Here is a 15169-nt window from a genome sequence, read left to right on the forward strand (position 1 = left end):
TCCATGGGATGGGCATGGTATGATAACACAAACCTCGCCATTGCACCAGGATGGGCAAGTACATGGAACACAAGCTTCAAAATTTGACTGGTTTATAGTACATCAATTGCAGACCTCAATTTTTTTAATGTATAAATCTTCTTTTAGGGAATAGTGTCTGTTATGTGGGATTTAAATACCAATTGGGGAGAGACCCAGTAGCTTCCCCTCTTGCCAAGGGAGAAGACCAGAAGCATCCATGATATGGCCTTTTCATCTAGACAGTTGTGAATAATGAAATGTAAACCAAAGAATTGATAATCGTATACTGGGGGTTGAGTTTTCAAATATCCACTATAGTTAACACTGATATAAAATGACAAGATCTCTTAGAGGGACTTCTTTTAGCATCACACTGTAGAGTACATGTATAGCTGTAGAAAAACTATGAATTTGCTGTTTTCTATGCTATATCAGTCTCAACAACTCTTAAGACTAGTTCAACAATTCCATATTAGTAACTCAGCATAAGCTGACCAGTGCCAGGCCAGTCCGCTATCTGATAATCCATTTATATGACACTTAAACATGTACTCATAGTTGTGCTAAACCAGCGGTGCACAAACGGGGAGCATGAGACTTTCCTGGCGGGGCGCGGCGTTTACAGAGGTCCCGCGCTGAGAGCGCGAGGCCTCTGTAAACTTACTTACCCGGCTTCAGTCACGCGTCTCTATGACAACGCGGCGGCAAATGACGCCCGTTGCCATGGAGACGTCGCGTCAAATGACGCCGCGGGTCACGCGACGTGACGTCACATGACACCGCAGCGTCATTTGACGCAACATTAGAGGTGAGTGGGGCACGACGGAGGAGCAGAGCAAGTAAGGGGGGTGCAGCGCAGGGCGTTTGCGCACCGCTGTAATAAACTATAATAGAAGTTTTTTGGTGTACAAAGTATTCTTGTAACTCAAACCAATGTGGTACAAATTAATTGCTGAACCTCTCTTGGTTTCTCTCAACAATATCTCTTTAGAGCTTACCGTACAGACAAAGCCATTAAAAACCGTGTTATACTGTTCTAAATGTATGTGATTTGCCTGAAAATAGTATTACATATGTCTTTCCTGACAAGACAGTACAAAAATAATAACCTTTTTAAAAGTGGCATACATCATCGATGCCCTTGACACTTTAGTCTTTTGTATTTTTTCCCTTTGTTATTTTTATCGTAATATTAGTGACATAGGGAGCATACGTTTAATTTAAGGCAAAAGCCAGAGAGCTAAGCAAGATCACAAGTTTCAGTCCAACAGTGTTTCTCTCTTTGAAATACATGAGATGAATAATCTTTCCACAGTGTATGACGTAAGTGCTATTTAAGTCTAGAGCATACCTGGAAGACAAAAATGTATTAGTACTAAAGTATGTAAAAGCTGTAACTTTGACAAACTGTACTCACAATAGGTTATGATAAATATATATCATACACAGCCAAGCTATAAAATATCACTGAATATGCTCTGACATTAAAGACCTGAACAGACACCTCACAACCCTGACTGAATCATACTGTACATACTGAAGGGATACAAGCCAAAGACTATTGCCACAACAATCACATCTGCACTAAAAGCCCCATGAGAACACCTGCTCCCATACAAAAAGAAATAAACAAACAATCACGTGCATCTCACTGGTGGCCACATTCAACCTGGCCCTAGAGGGAATGCAAAATATAGTCAAAGATCTGCAACCTATGCTGACAGAAGATGACACATGAAAATAAATGTTCTCCAAACCTCCCATCCTTGCATTCCGACAACCGCAAACCTCAGATAGAAATGAATCCACAGAAAACGTAATAATGAACCGAAGGATGCCGAGAATGGCACAGGAGCATGCAACATCACACGCTGCAAACATATATGCTGAGATCCCACAGCCAGCCACAAACATAGAACATTCAATGTTAAAGGATCCTTCTGCTGCACATCCAGGAATGTGGTATATATGATTTGATGCAGCAAATGTGACCACGGATGCTACATTGATGAAACCAGCCAAAAACTTCAAAGCAGAATTAACCTACGAAGAGACACAATAACACACCATGAAGAAGGGAGATACTGCACTCCAGTGGGGTATCACTTCTCACTTTTGAAACGTGATCATCATAGCTTATCCCACAAGCAATTAGTTACAGTATATGTCAATGTGGAAATGTGGTCCTATTTTTATTAATTTAGAAATTCACCCATTTCATTCGAATGCATCTCTTACGCGTAGTGAATTTCCAGTAGATGTGATTAAAGTAGATTTGTGGCTGGTAGTATTGGTAGAGTAGCAGCATTCAGCAGCTATGTTGATGATCTTTAGGAACCTAGAGCTCTATTTGCCTTTATTCATATGTTATTTGAAGGTAATTTGCTAGCTTTAATCAGCAACCATAATGCATAATCTTATGTTGGATACCCTGCCTTCACAATATGCACACATACAGTATTTTATACTTAAACTCCAGGTTTGTTTCTTTATTTATGTTATAGGAGAATTGTGTCTTCTAACCAATATCCAATTGCTACCAGGAAATGATAGATCTGATCCTGCCACAGCATAATTTAGTCTGAAATACTATAACCGACTAGTAGAGTGCTCAGCTTGATTAAAGTCGGACAGCTACTATTAATAAATAATGCTTCTAACTCTGCTTATGTTTGAACGCACACTTCTCATTTTAAGATGTTCAGTATATAAAACATGATTACAAATGTGTAATAAAAAAATTATTAAACAAGAAAAATAACATGTACATTTTTTAACTCTAAAGTTTTTTTTTATTTGACAAGCAAATAAATGCGTAAAAAGGGGATACAATGAAACGTTGAACTTGTTTAGAAATCACGCAACCACTTATATTCTGTGGGTCTCCTTGACTGGCAAATGTTTTGTTATTCTGACACTCATAGGATTCAACCTTTAAATAAAAAAAAAATGAAGAAATCGGTAAGGAAAACTTTTATATCTAGGATGACTCATGAATGTGCTTATTGCTCTGAGGAATAATCCTTTTCACATGAAAGCATGATGTCTTTGATTTTGAATGATATCCCCAATTAGTACAAAATGTTCTTTCCTGAATTATAAGGTACAATTACCAAGTTTTAGCAATGTATACTCTTTGCACTTAATAGTAATATTAATATATTTTTTTAACACTTAATTAATTGCTTTCAAAAATGAATACTTTTTTTAATTACAGTATTTTATCGGCTTCTCTGTATTTCCAATTGTGTGGATGACCTTCTAAAAACTTAGCTGGAAGAAATGAGTGACTACCTGAGGATAAATATATATATATATATTTTATTAGACCGATAAGATCAGATGGAATCATCAGATATGACACGATTTCTAATGATCAGGGCTAGGAAATTTACCTCGAGGGCACAGGCTCACCAAATTGAACTAATGACAGTAGCATGTTTACGAGGTTAAAAGTAGGCGATTGAGGCTTAAAAAAAAGTATTCATAGTGGCTGACGATTCTTATCTCGCTTTCTTTTTTTAATAGTATGTGAATACTTAGTATGTGAATACTTAGTATGCGAATGACAAAATTACACAAAATTAAGTGTGCATATTACAAGTATTTCAATAGCCAAAATGAAAAAGATCCCAAAATATGGTTAAACTGCGAGATGTGGTTTATGAGCAATACCTCCCCCTACAGCCTCAATGTCCATTCTAAAGTTTCATGTACTGTATATGCCTTTGAAAACGTCTTCAATTTCCGCTGATGATAATTCTACATGCAAAAGAGAATCAATGGCTTGGTAGTCCAAGGGACAGGGATGGCTCAGGATTTCTGGCTTAGGCAGTAGGGTTTGTTTTGGTGTTGCGTTTGAATGGACTATTTTGTGTACATCATTGGCATTTTGGGGGAGGGACATTTTTATAGTTGTGCATCGGTCCTTTAGATTACCAAGTTGGATAGGATCTAGGTGGTTGACCTTGAAGTACCTCAATGTGGATGGGGTAAGTGGTCGTCTTTCCAGTAACCCAAGTGCCAATGAGGCAACTGAGCCTCTCCTTGAGAGTCTACCTGGAAAGCTTGAAAGTTGGTGCAAACTATAAAATATAGCTTTCTTGGCAGTTAATCCTCTTGAGTAACATAAATAACAGTCACAACGGGTGACCACTCATGTAAAACATGACAATTGTACTGCAGCTTGAAAGGAGGAAACTGGGACATCCAGTATAGCGTTCTTTAGAGCTGGCCTGGTGTTCTGCTTTTGTTTCTAAATACATTTGGGGTGTCGGTTCTAAAAATGCTAAAGCACAAATACATTCAAAATCCTTTTGAATAAATCAGTTAGGCAGTATTAGATAATACTTATTAATTTTTTTCCCTTTACCCTCCCCCACACTTGATGCCATTTTTACTATGTTTTAATGTACAGTATTAAACTTACATTCAAAATCTTGTGTTTTTTTTAAATACATCAGTTGTGTAGTATTAAATGATACTTTGCTTTTTTTCTTGTACTCTTTATTCCCTTACTATTGGCCGGCCCTACAATACATCCACTACCATGTAAGGGATACTATCTGGGGCCTATGGGGAATGGGTCTGGCCTAGTCCAGGGGGGCTTGACTAGCTCCCCGGACATTACCTCTCCCTTCGCCGGCTCCGTCAGGACTGAGCGTGCCGCCTCCAGTCCACGGAGGAAATCCTGAACGACAAGACCGCTTCTTTCTGTAGCGCCAACCTCGGATGGCCGCTGCCTTACACAGAGTCCCTATGTACGTGGCTGTGCCAAACACAACATGGCCGCCACAGCTCACTAAACCCTTCCACACGACGGGACCACTGTCAGGGAGGAGGCAAGGGAGGACACCCTGCTACACCACATTAAGTTTGTTTTTTTCCTTCCAATGTAAGGTTCTGATAGGTTTTTATATTACATAACCGGCTGTGCCCTTCTTTAGCATACCGTATATATATCTATATCTATATATATATATATATATAGATATATATATCTATATATATATATAGATATATATATATCTATATATATATATATATATCTTCTTGTTTTCTTTCTTTTATCTAATTTTTCTCATCAGCAATTAATGTGTATTCTTAGGCCTCATTTTATGTCTCTGCCATTTTGTTTTCTTTTCCATTGGGCACCCAATAATTTTTTTTTAATATACATTATTTACTAGACACAACTTGTGCGTTCAATGTGAACGCAGCACATTAAAGGAATTCTCACTTTTCTCATTTTCAATGAAGGTTCAAAATGTACAGCTATGTTCTGCCTTTTCCTGGAGTTTTGATACCCTAAGGGTACTCTAGCTAAAGGATTCTAATTATCTTTAGTGCATATACTTGCTCACACTGAGCATTGCACAATTTCTTTAGCAATTTTTCCTGGAATTCAGTCTACTGTATAGTGGCCCTTTATTCAGGATATAACTCCGACATGAGGACTTTTTCCTAAACCGTAACCGTCCGCAGAAAGCATCCCGACGTGCTTTAAAATGAGTGTGAGCGTTGCTTTAACAATCTCCAAAACTGTTACTAATTTCTTCTTGCTTTCATTCTTATATAAGAATAAATGTGAATGCTATGAACAATGCTCATTATGTTAGCAATTGTACTTATTTTTATAGTAAGAATGATATAAAGATTATATAGTCTACTCTAATGGCTTCTTATAAAGTGAAGAAAAAATAATTTAATCGAGCAGACCTACAGTACAGTATTGTTTAGATGTAGTTTCCCTGAAATAATAGTTGTACAGCAGATTTGTAATAGTAAACAGGCTTTGCATGTTCTCTACCCAAGGGGCGCGCAAACTTCCTGCGCTGCACCTACCTCCCTGCTCAGCCCCAGTGCTTGCGCCCCCCCCCCCCACCTTACCTAGGAACCGGCGTCATGACGTCATGTGAATGACGCCACGTTGCCATGGGGATGTGTCGCCCAAAGCCAAGGTGAGTAAGTTACAGAGACCTCACGCGCTCCCCGGCATTTAATGCTTTGGGGAAAAGCGCAGGGCCTCAGTTACTGCCCCCCCCCCCCCCCCCGAAAAAATCTCACGCCCCCCAGTTTGCGCACCCCTGCTCTGCCCTATACTGAAGTTACCTGGTGTTCAATCTCCGTATGTTTGCAGGGGCAGTGTGATCATCAATAGCAGATTCCTCACTTCACCACTATCATGCCTTCTGAGAGCTCAGCATGCCCTAATTTGGTATGGCTGATCATGTTTTTAAACTGCATGTTACGAAAGGTTCCTTTTTTAAATGGGTCAAGGCTGTACCTATTGTATTCCAGTAATATTGTGAAATACAAAAACTGTTAGTCATTGATTTTAAAATGTTAACTATTTTCTTTACTTTGTACATTGTGAGAGATATTGATTTAGTAATAGTCCATGTGTAAGACTTTTGTTTGTCAAGAAAACCTCCCTCACTTTCCTAGAGCTTTTCCCAAAACTAGAATAAATTTGTTCTAAGCATGTTTTATTATGTTGATTACTGAAAGTTGTTTAACATGTTACTTGGAAAATGCTTTCTATAATAATGCTGCAGTCAATCTTTGACAAATACTATTACAATTAATCTTCCAAACTTGGAATACTTCCAGCTAGAGACAACATTTGCATTAATAATAGATGGATTAGACTATTGGTGGTCTAACTTGAGCAATGTTGTTCTGCTGTTTCAATGTAATACTTTTTTCTGCCCTAGTTTTAAGTTATGTCATTAAGAAGTAATTTTCCAAAAGGGAGAATTGTTTAACTACGATAGGGAGGAAGAATGGTGTAGTGGTAGGGGTATATTTTACTGCACAAGGCCGCACATCACACACACACACACACACACACACACACACATACGCACATACGCACACACACACACACACACGCACACACGCACATACGCACATACACACACATATATATATGTCTGTATCTGTACCGTGTTAGCCAAGCTTAATAATCATTTTTTATTTGTGCGAGCTTTCGAGATACACTGATCTCTTCTTCTGGCGGTGTTACAATGGATAAAGCACAAAGGGGTTTTTATTTTAAAACAGTGCATCATATAATGTGATCTGTGATTGAAGCCTATCCCTCTCCCCTGTGCAGTATGCGATTTTATAACTTGAGGTGTTAAAAGGTACCAGAAACCTACAAGACTTCTCCTGTGCTGTCTCCCCTCTTTGGAATTCCCTACTATGTACCATCAGACTCCCGTAGCTTTCAGAAATGTTAAAATTCTCTCACCAGAAGCATACAGTATCTGTCTTGCCTCAATCATCCAACTCCCCCCTTCATCCCCATTGGGACCAGCTGTGTGGCTAGACAAACCCCCATCCTCAAACCTTAATGGGTTCAGCTGCCTAGACCATACTCTAACCTTATGTATACTCCATGATACAATGAGCCACCACTTTACCCTTTGTTTCAACATTGCCCCTTATTCCCTCTAGATTGTAAGATTTCACGAGCAGGGACTCATTACTTCTTTGTATCTGTTTGTGCATGTTTGACCTTATTTATATGTAACTATGTAATTATCAAATCTCTGTACCCCCATTGTACTGCGCTGCGGAATATGTTGGTACTTTACAAATAAACGATAATAATTAGGCAGCTCAGGAAGCGAGGAGGAGCTGTTATCCACGGCAGCAATATCCCCACTCCCTCTGTACTGGGGAGAAAGGACAACATGAGAGGTTGGGAGTCGCAGGTGAAGCCTCAGAGGGCCTCATGCGGCCCCTGGGCTGCCTGTTACCTACAAATAGGCTATAAGCTATAATAATTACAGTAGGGGGGTGGTTGTGAGTATCCTATGTTTTATATATTCCTAGTAATTCTTTACTTGAGTTCCCTGCTTGAGATACACTGAAGTAGATAGGGTCTATGAGGTTTGTGGTATAAAACCTGATAAAGGCCCAACGCACAGCCCTGACTTATTTGTTGCCATATAGCAAAAGATGAAAAAGGACATGACTGCAGGATTATGGTCAATGGAGTGCGGCTAAATAAAGGCGGCTAGGATTTGATTTCAGGACAAGTACGGTGACAGTGGATGAAGGTAGAGGGACAAAGGAGAGCATGTAAATAGCATTAGCAAAGGACTGAGTCTCATTCTGACAGTAACTCCCCCTCGCTGCCTTCGTTCTTATGGTAATAGCAGCAAGTAAAGAGGTTTGTAATTCAAATAAGAACTTTTTCATAATATTGCGAGTTGATTGGAATCTGAAGGAGACTAGGGCTTAATTACTGTACGTGAAAATGTTACTGTCGCGTTTGTCAGAGAGAGGCAGAATCGCCAGCAGCATGTGATGCACCGAGTGGCTACTTATGGCATCATTTACCAGTTTGTTGTAGGGTGGACAGCTGATGATGTAGTCTGATGGATATTAGGAAGGCAGAGATCTATGATCACAGATACATTAAAGAATCAGATGGCAATACAATTTGTTTGTTGTGGGGGAGAGTTTTTAGATGAAAAAGGATAAATTCGTACTTGCAAATGTTTAGAGCCACAATCCTGTCCAATTAAAAGTCCTGGGGGGTCACTCAGAGCTCCAAGGATATACTTTTCATTTTTTTCCCCACTATTTTTTTTTTGCAATTAACTACATATATGGCTGCTGGGTTCACCAATAGAAAGCCACCACATCATCTCCTTTCTATTGGTGATGAATTTGTTGTGTGTTGCCAAGATTGATCCTGCATCCATATTGTTAACGATTCATTTCATAGCAACTTGATGGTTGCTGGGAACGGAAACAGCATGGTTGATTAGGACTAATTATCCCAGCCCCCTTTCTAAAATAATCTGCTGTACGTGTTGCTGCTTAGGCCATTGTATGGCAGCTATATTAAGCTAGATTTTGTATTCACAACAAAGTCTCCAGTTACAAAAATGTGGCAACAATTGCTCGATTTGAGAATGAATGTTGTGCTATATGTCATGAGAAATAGTTCAAGGGTACAATTGAATGCAAATGCTCACACATCTGAGAGATTTTTTTTATTAGATATATCCTGGGCAGCCACCCTCTGATGAATAATAACCCGGAGACTTTTTTCTTTTTTAACAGGTTTTTATTTATATATTTAACTCTATTACCTTCTCTGGCGGCAGTATCATCCGGCGCATCTCCCCCTGCATGGTCCAGTCAAGATTGTGGTGTTGCATTGCCATGACAACGTGACGTTGCGGTGTCACATTGCCATGACAACGGGACACCCTGCTGCTTGGCGTTGCCATGACAACGTGGCACCGCTGGGCGCCTTGTCATGGCATTGCAATGCCATTTCACATCGAGGAGGCATATTGATGATGGGACCATATAGGGGAGATGCTGCCGGATGATGCCGGAGAAGGTAATAGCCGAGGTCCCGCACCAAACATCCCAGCCGATACCTGTAATCTCCGGGTCAAACCCGGAGTGGTGGCAACCCTGGATATATACTATATTGATAAAGGTAAAATATGTCTGTAATTTGCTAGCAAATTAGCAGTGACTACAAATATGCTTTACTTTTGAGCTCTTTTTGTTTCTTGCATATTACTTCAGTACAGTATTCATACGGTTATCTGTCAGTAATTCTGTAAATGAGATCTGTGTAACTCTCTAGGCAGACAAAGTTTATATTTACCATATGAAAATATATCAACATATTAAAAATGTGTCTTTACTTTTATTTGTAGGCCAAACCTGTTGCATTTGCTGTTCGGACAAATGTCGGCTACAGCGCAGCTCATGATGATGAGGTCCCTGTTCCAGGCATGGCCATTTCATTTGAGGCTAAAGATTTTTTGCATGTCAAAGAAGTAAGAAAGTAATATGTGATCCAGTCTCATTCTCCGTAACCGTTTCATGTTTAGCATCCACTGTACTGTAATTACATTTATTTGTGTACCTTTGGTGTTAGTGTTGTTCTTGTCTGATGTGTGCCTCTTAATCTGTGAAAAAGCAAAAGAGGTTCAAAAGCAGTGTAAAAAAAGCAAAAGATTTTAATAAAAATCAGTATTTTTATATTTGTACTGGTAAATCTGCTCAAATCAATTTTTTTGCCCATTTTGACACAACCCCGTAAATTCCTAAAATCTTTAACTGTATTACTATAAAGCGCAGGCTTTACTTTAGTTATGTTTTATGGATCTGACTGATTGGAAGATCTGTCTTACAGACAGACGGAAGTACATTCATAAACAAATGAGAAATTCTTTCTTTTACAACTTTCTTATATTGAGGAAACAGTTAGTCTTCATGTGGCTGTGTTACAATAATAGTTATCAGTAAATAGATCTGCCGAGTGTTTTTCCTGTTTCTGCCATTGCATAACATCGGGTAACTCCAGTGAGCTTTATTTAACATCCATTGTAGAGACAACTTTTTTACACCCACTATTATTGATTTTTATCATTTTTTTATATAAAATAAAACAACATTTCATATTCCCCACTTTTTAAGGGTTTAATCTGTATGACACCCAACACTGTAGTAAAGTCGAATTCTACAGCATACTAGTAATAATGGTCGTAGTGAAAACATAACATGCCTACAAAGAACTGAAATTAATTTTATCTCTGTTTTACTTTAGCATATAATTGATTAGCATTTTTTTTGTTTAGAAATTTAACAATGACTGGTGGATAGGCCGGCTGGTAAAAGAAGGCTGTGAAATAGGATTCATCCCTAGTCCAGTCAAACTGGAAAACATGAGGTTACAGCACGAACAAAAGACAAAACAGGGAAAGTTCTACACAAGGTAAAAACAAACATGCATTTTCTCATGTTTTGTGCTTTGACTTTTCTCACAACCATTTGAAGCTTTAGCGCAAAAAAACAAAAATTTTGTCGGCTCAATTCTGCAGCGTGGTCGCTCTTCATCGGCACTATGGCCGGCCTGATAGAGCTGCTGCACTTTGTTTGTGTCGTGTGCACTATAATCGCGGCTTTAGTGCTTCTGGAGAGCAGTGCCATTTAACACTAAAGGGATTGATTGGTCTACTTATCAATACTTCCTGGCTGCAACAAATGTAATGGGGATGTTAAAGTCCTGTAGTTCTTATAAGAGGGATTTAATGAATGGGGAGTGATTGATTATATTATTGCATAGCACAAAGACACAAGCTTTGCCATTTCTTAATAGTTTCTAGTTGGTAAACTAGAATTAGATTTTTGTCTGTCAAAATGATAATGTGGTGATTTTAGTTTTTGCAATAGATAAACAAATGCCCCATTTGTAATGAAAGTACACTTAATATTAGAGTGTTTATCTGTTTACATCTATCAGTAAATCCGGAGGAAACTCCTCTACCAGTTTGGGGGATGTGGTACCTAGCTCTAGAAGATCAACGCCGCCAACATCTGGTAAGCAAAGAAAATAATATGTATTTTTTCTTCTCAATCCTGTTTACAAAAGTAAATGAACTGTTTTGTTATTATCTGAGGAAGCATCATTGATGTGTTAATAATACCTGCGTATTGCATTTAAATAAATCACACATTCCACCTAATCTACTTATTGGTTCCGCTGTGAACATAAGTAGTAGCCATTAGGTGTAATGTTATCTCATCCCTGGTCCTTACTGGGTTCCGAAGATAAATGTGCGGAAAATCATCCACCTTACGTTGTCATCTTGTATAGGATTTGAATATCCTATGGACACACCATTAAGAGAAAGCTATTATAGCATATTTAAGTGGCATTTGGACAAAGGGTTGATAAATATCTGCTGTCTTCCTCCAACACTCTTCTTTTTTCAATTTCCAAACCTTTGTGATCAATGGTCATGCATTTCATACGCCTGAAGGCGGTAATAGATATTGTTAATTTATTTGCAAAGTTTGGAAGTCCATGGAACTAATCAGATAGCTTATAGTAGTTTTTTTGAAAAAATGTAGTTTTCATTTGATAGCTTTGTAACTAGAAACTTGGGAGTATTGTACTTTATTTAACTGCTGCGTTTGTGGGATGTGACTTCAGGTCGAACAACTGCTTCCTCGGGGCCCAGGATTCGTACTCTACTTTCTACTGGGGGCCCCTGGATCGGCAGCTTTGCAAGCCCACTCCTCCCATCCCCCTCTCTTACACACCACCTTGCTGTCAACCCCCTTTATAGCCTCCCTTTCTCACACTTCCCCCTCCCCTCATGTGTTTATCTCCCCCCCCTTTGTCTCTCCCTCCTTCCGCCTTCTCTCCCTCCTCTCTCCCTCTTTCCCCCCTCCTCTATCACTCATTTCCACTCCCTCAATCAACCCCTCCTCTATCTCTCAATTCCACTCCCTCAATCCCCCTCTCCTCACACTCAACCCCACTCCCTCAATCTCCAGTACTCACCCCTCAATCCCCCCCTCTCACACTCAACAACATCCAATCAATCCCCCCTCCTCACAATCAACCCCCCACACACACTTTTGATAGGACAATTAAATATCCATTATTATAAGGACAGGTCAGTCAAACTTTCTGTGAAAACGACAAATAAATGTTCCAAATATTAAAAAGTGATTTTTGTTTTTTTAAAGAATGATTTGGTTAAAGGAAGCTCCTCTCCCCCAGTCACATAACGACCTCCCCGCAAACCCTCCATCATACAACTACATCCCCCTAGCACATAGCAACACCCCTCTCCCCCTGGCACATATCTACCGCCTCATGGAGCATACCTACATCTCCCCCAGGAACATACCTTCCCACAGGCACATAACTATCTTCCTCCACCCCAGCAGCACATAACCTTCTCCCCTCCACCCCTCATGGCATATACTTCCTTCCCAGACACATAACTACCTTCCCCCCTCCCCCCTCCGTTGGCCATACCTTCTCTCTCCCCCTCTGGGACCCCAGTATGCCGTGGGGAGGGCCAATTAATGGAGGGCAGCCCTGCTCCCTTTATTAATTCTAGCCCAAAGATTTGTGTTGGTGGCCATGGTAGAGTGCATACTGTATCAAAATATTCAGTCTAGTTGCTTTTTTATGGGATGGGAAAATGTGTCTCAAAAATGTAAACAAATTCTTAAATATTTAGAAGGAAGTTTTATGGTAATTTTTTAGTAAAATTGTCCAATTTATCTAATTTATTTGGGTAGAAGAACATTGTTCAGATATAGTGCTCTAGTGACATGATTTATAATAAATAATAATTTCTTGATTGAAGGGTATAGGCTGGGTTTAAGGTATAATAGAGTGAGGTATATATGGGTGAGTGTGTGGTCTGTAACCTGAATAAATGTCCTGGTGGGTGTGGGTAATGGAGATATATGAGCCCCACCCCCTCACTACCAATGTGGACTGGTACTGACACTTTAGCATAAACACACCAATAAAATACCTCTATGTACTGTTTAAAGGTACAACTCACGTGACCTTGCCCATTGTGCCTTCTGGAATGCGTGCTTCTGCTGATAGAAATGATTCAGGTAGCCACAGATGTAGAGGTGCAGCGCACAGCAAAGAACTGGATCCACAGGACAGCAGCAGTATGGTGAAGATAAAAGTTCTTTATTAGAAAATCATGGTGCAGACAGGTATGGGTGCAGGAAAAAACCTCTGTCTCTAACGCGTTTCACGCCTTGCTGGCGCTTCGTCGGAGAGTACAGTGTGGTGTGCTGTGCTTGCCCTCTTATAGAGATCCCAATTACCTTAATTTGGGACCTCCGTGTGAAATTTGTAAACCGGAAGTGACGCGACTCAATTGGTATACCGGAAGTGACGTATCGCGATATGAGAGTCACTATTAATAACCGGCTGAGTTTAGCATTAGTTTGCGCGTCCTCCAACCTCATAGGGGGGGTATCACGAAGTATGACAATATAGCCAAAGGTCAGGTATGACCAAATTTTGATGTATACGAAACCGGAAGTGACGTATCGCTATGGTGCACATGATTTGTTGACATAGTTTGTTGACATAGTGGTTATGTAGTCATGGCAACTCATGGACTAACCCAGAGGTGAAAATGTTATACAAATGAGGGGAAGCATTGCACTAATATCTTTGCTGAATAGTTGGTAACTCATTACAAGCAAGATATATAAAAACAATAGTGAACATATGTAATCCTATCAGAGGACATCAGAACATGTTATTGATAAAGAAACACAATTGTTATGATACTTAGTTATCTTAATAACAATGTATATAATTTAAAATTTACTTCATTAATTCACATTAATCATATCAATTATTTAGATATTAATTTATACATTGATACTGATTGCAGAATACAGACAAATCTGTTTCGTAAGTCTAATGCCCGCAATTCTCTTCTCAGGGCCAATAGCAGCCATCCGAAACCACTTTTACGTGGTATACCCATCGGACAATATCTCAGACTAAGAAGGATTTGTTCCACTGAGGAATCCTTTTTGGAAGAATCTGAGATATTGAGTGAGAGATTTAGAAATCGAGGCTACCCTGAGGAACACATCCAATCTGCATTTGAAAGAGCGCTAAACACAGAGCGAGAACACTTATTAAATAAGTCTTCAGACAAATACAAAAACAAGAGACCAAAGGAATCAAATTCAGAAACACCACTTTTTATTACAACATACAGTAATCAGGCAAAATGCATTAAACAAATTGTAGACAAACATTGGAAGGTTTTACAACTAGACAAAGACCTTAACAAATACGTCTCTAACACACCAAGGTTTGTCTACAAAAAGGCGAAAACTATAGGCTATCACTTATCACCGAGTCTATTTGCCTTAGAATCCAGAAACACGAAATTCCCCAAGGGTTTCCATAAATGTGGGAACTGTGCCTATTGCAAGTACGTCACTCCATTGTCAGTAATCACAAATAAACATACAGGACAGAAATACAGAATCAATCATTTCATGACATGTAACACAAACTATGTAGTGTATAAAATAAATTGTCAATGTGGTAAAATATACATCGGAAGGCTGGCTATTGGCCCTGAGAAGAGAATTGCGGGCATTAGACTTACGAAACAGATTTGTCTGTATTCTGCAATCAGTATCAATGTATAAATTAATATCTAAATAATTGATATGATTAATGTGAATTAATGAAGTAAATTTTAAATTATATACATTGTTATTAAGATAACTAAGTATCATAACAATTGTGTTTCTTTATCAATAACATGTTCTGATGTCCTCTGATAGGATTACATAT

General features: G+C 39.1%; 1 protein-coding gene across 8 annotated transcripts in view; it reads left to right on the top strand.

Annotated features, from left to right (window-relative positions):
* CACNB2 (calcium voltage-gated channel auxiliary subunit beta 2) overlaps nucleotides 1–15169 on the top strand; it is a 358339-nt gene that overhangs the window by 296238 nt on the left and 46932 nt on the right. For all 8 annotated transcript variants that reach the window (XM_075587515.1, XM_075587519.1, XM_075587521.1 and 5 more), the window contains 3 exons: nucleotides 9720–9842; nucleotides 10647–10783; nucleotides 11312–11388. In XM_075587515.1, the coding sequence (XP_075443630.1) occupies nucleotides 9720–9842; nucleotides 10647–10783; nucleotides 11312–11388 (337 nt within the window). The remainder of the gene's footprint in view (nucleotides 1–9719; nucleotides 9843–10646; nucleotides 10784–11311; nucleotides 11389–15169) is intronic.

The sequence above is a fragment of the Ascaphus truei genome, chromosome 2, assembly GCF_040206685.1.
Source record: "Ascaphus truei isolate aAscTru1 chromosome 2, aAscTru1.hap1, whole genome shotgun sequence".
Classification (NCBI taxonomy): Eukaryota; Metazoa; Chordata; class Amphibia; order Anura; family Ascaphidae; genus Ascaphus; species Ascaphus truei.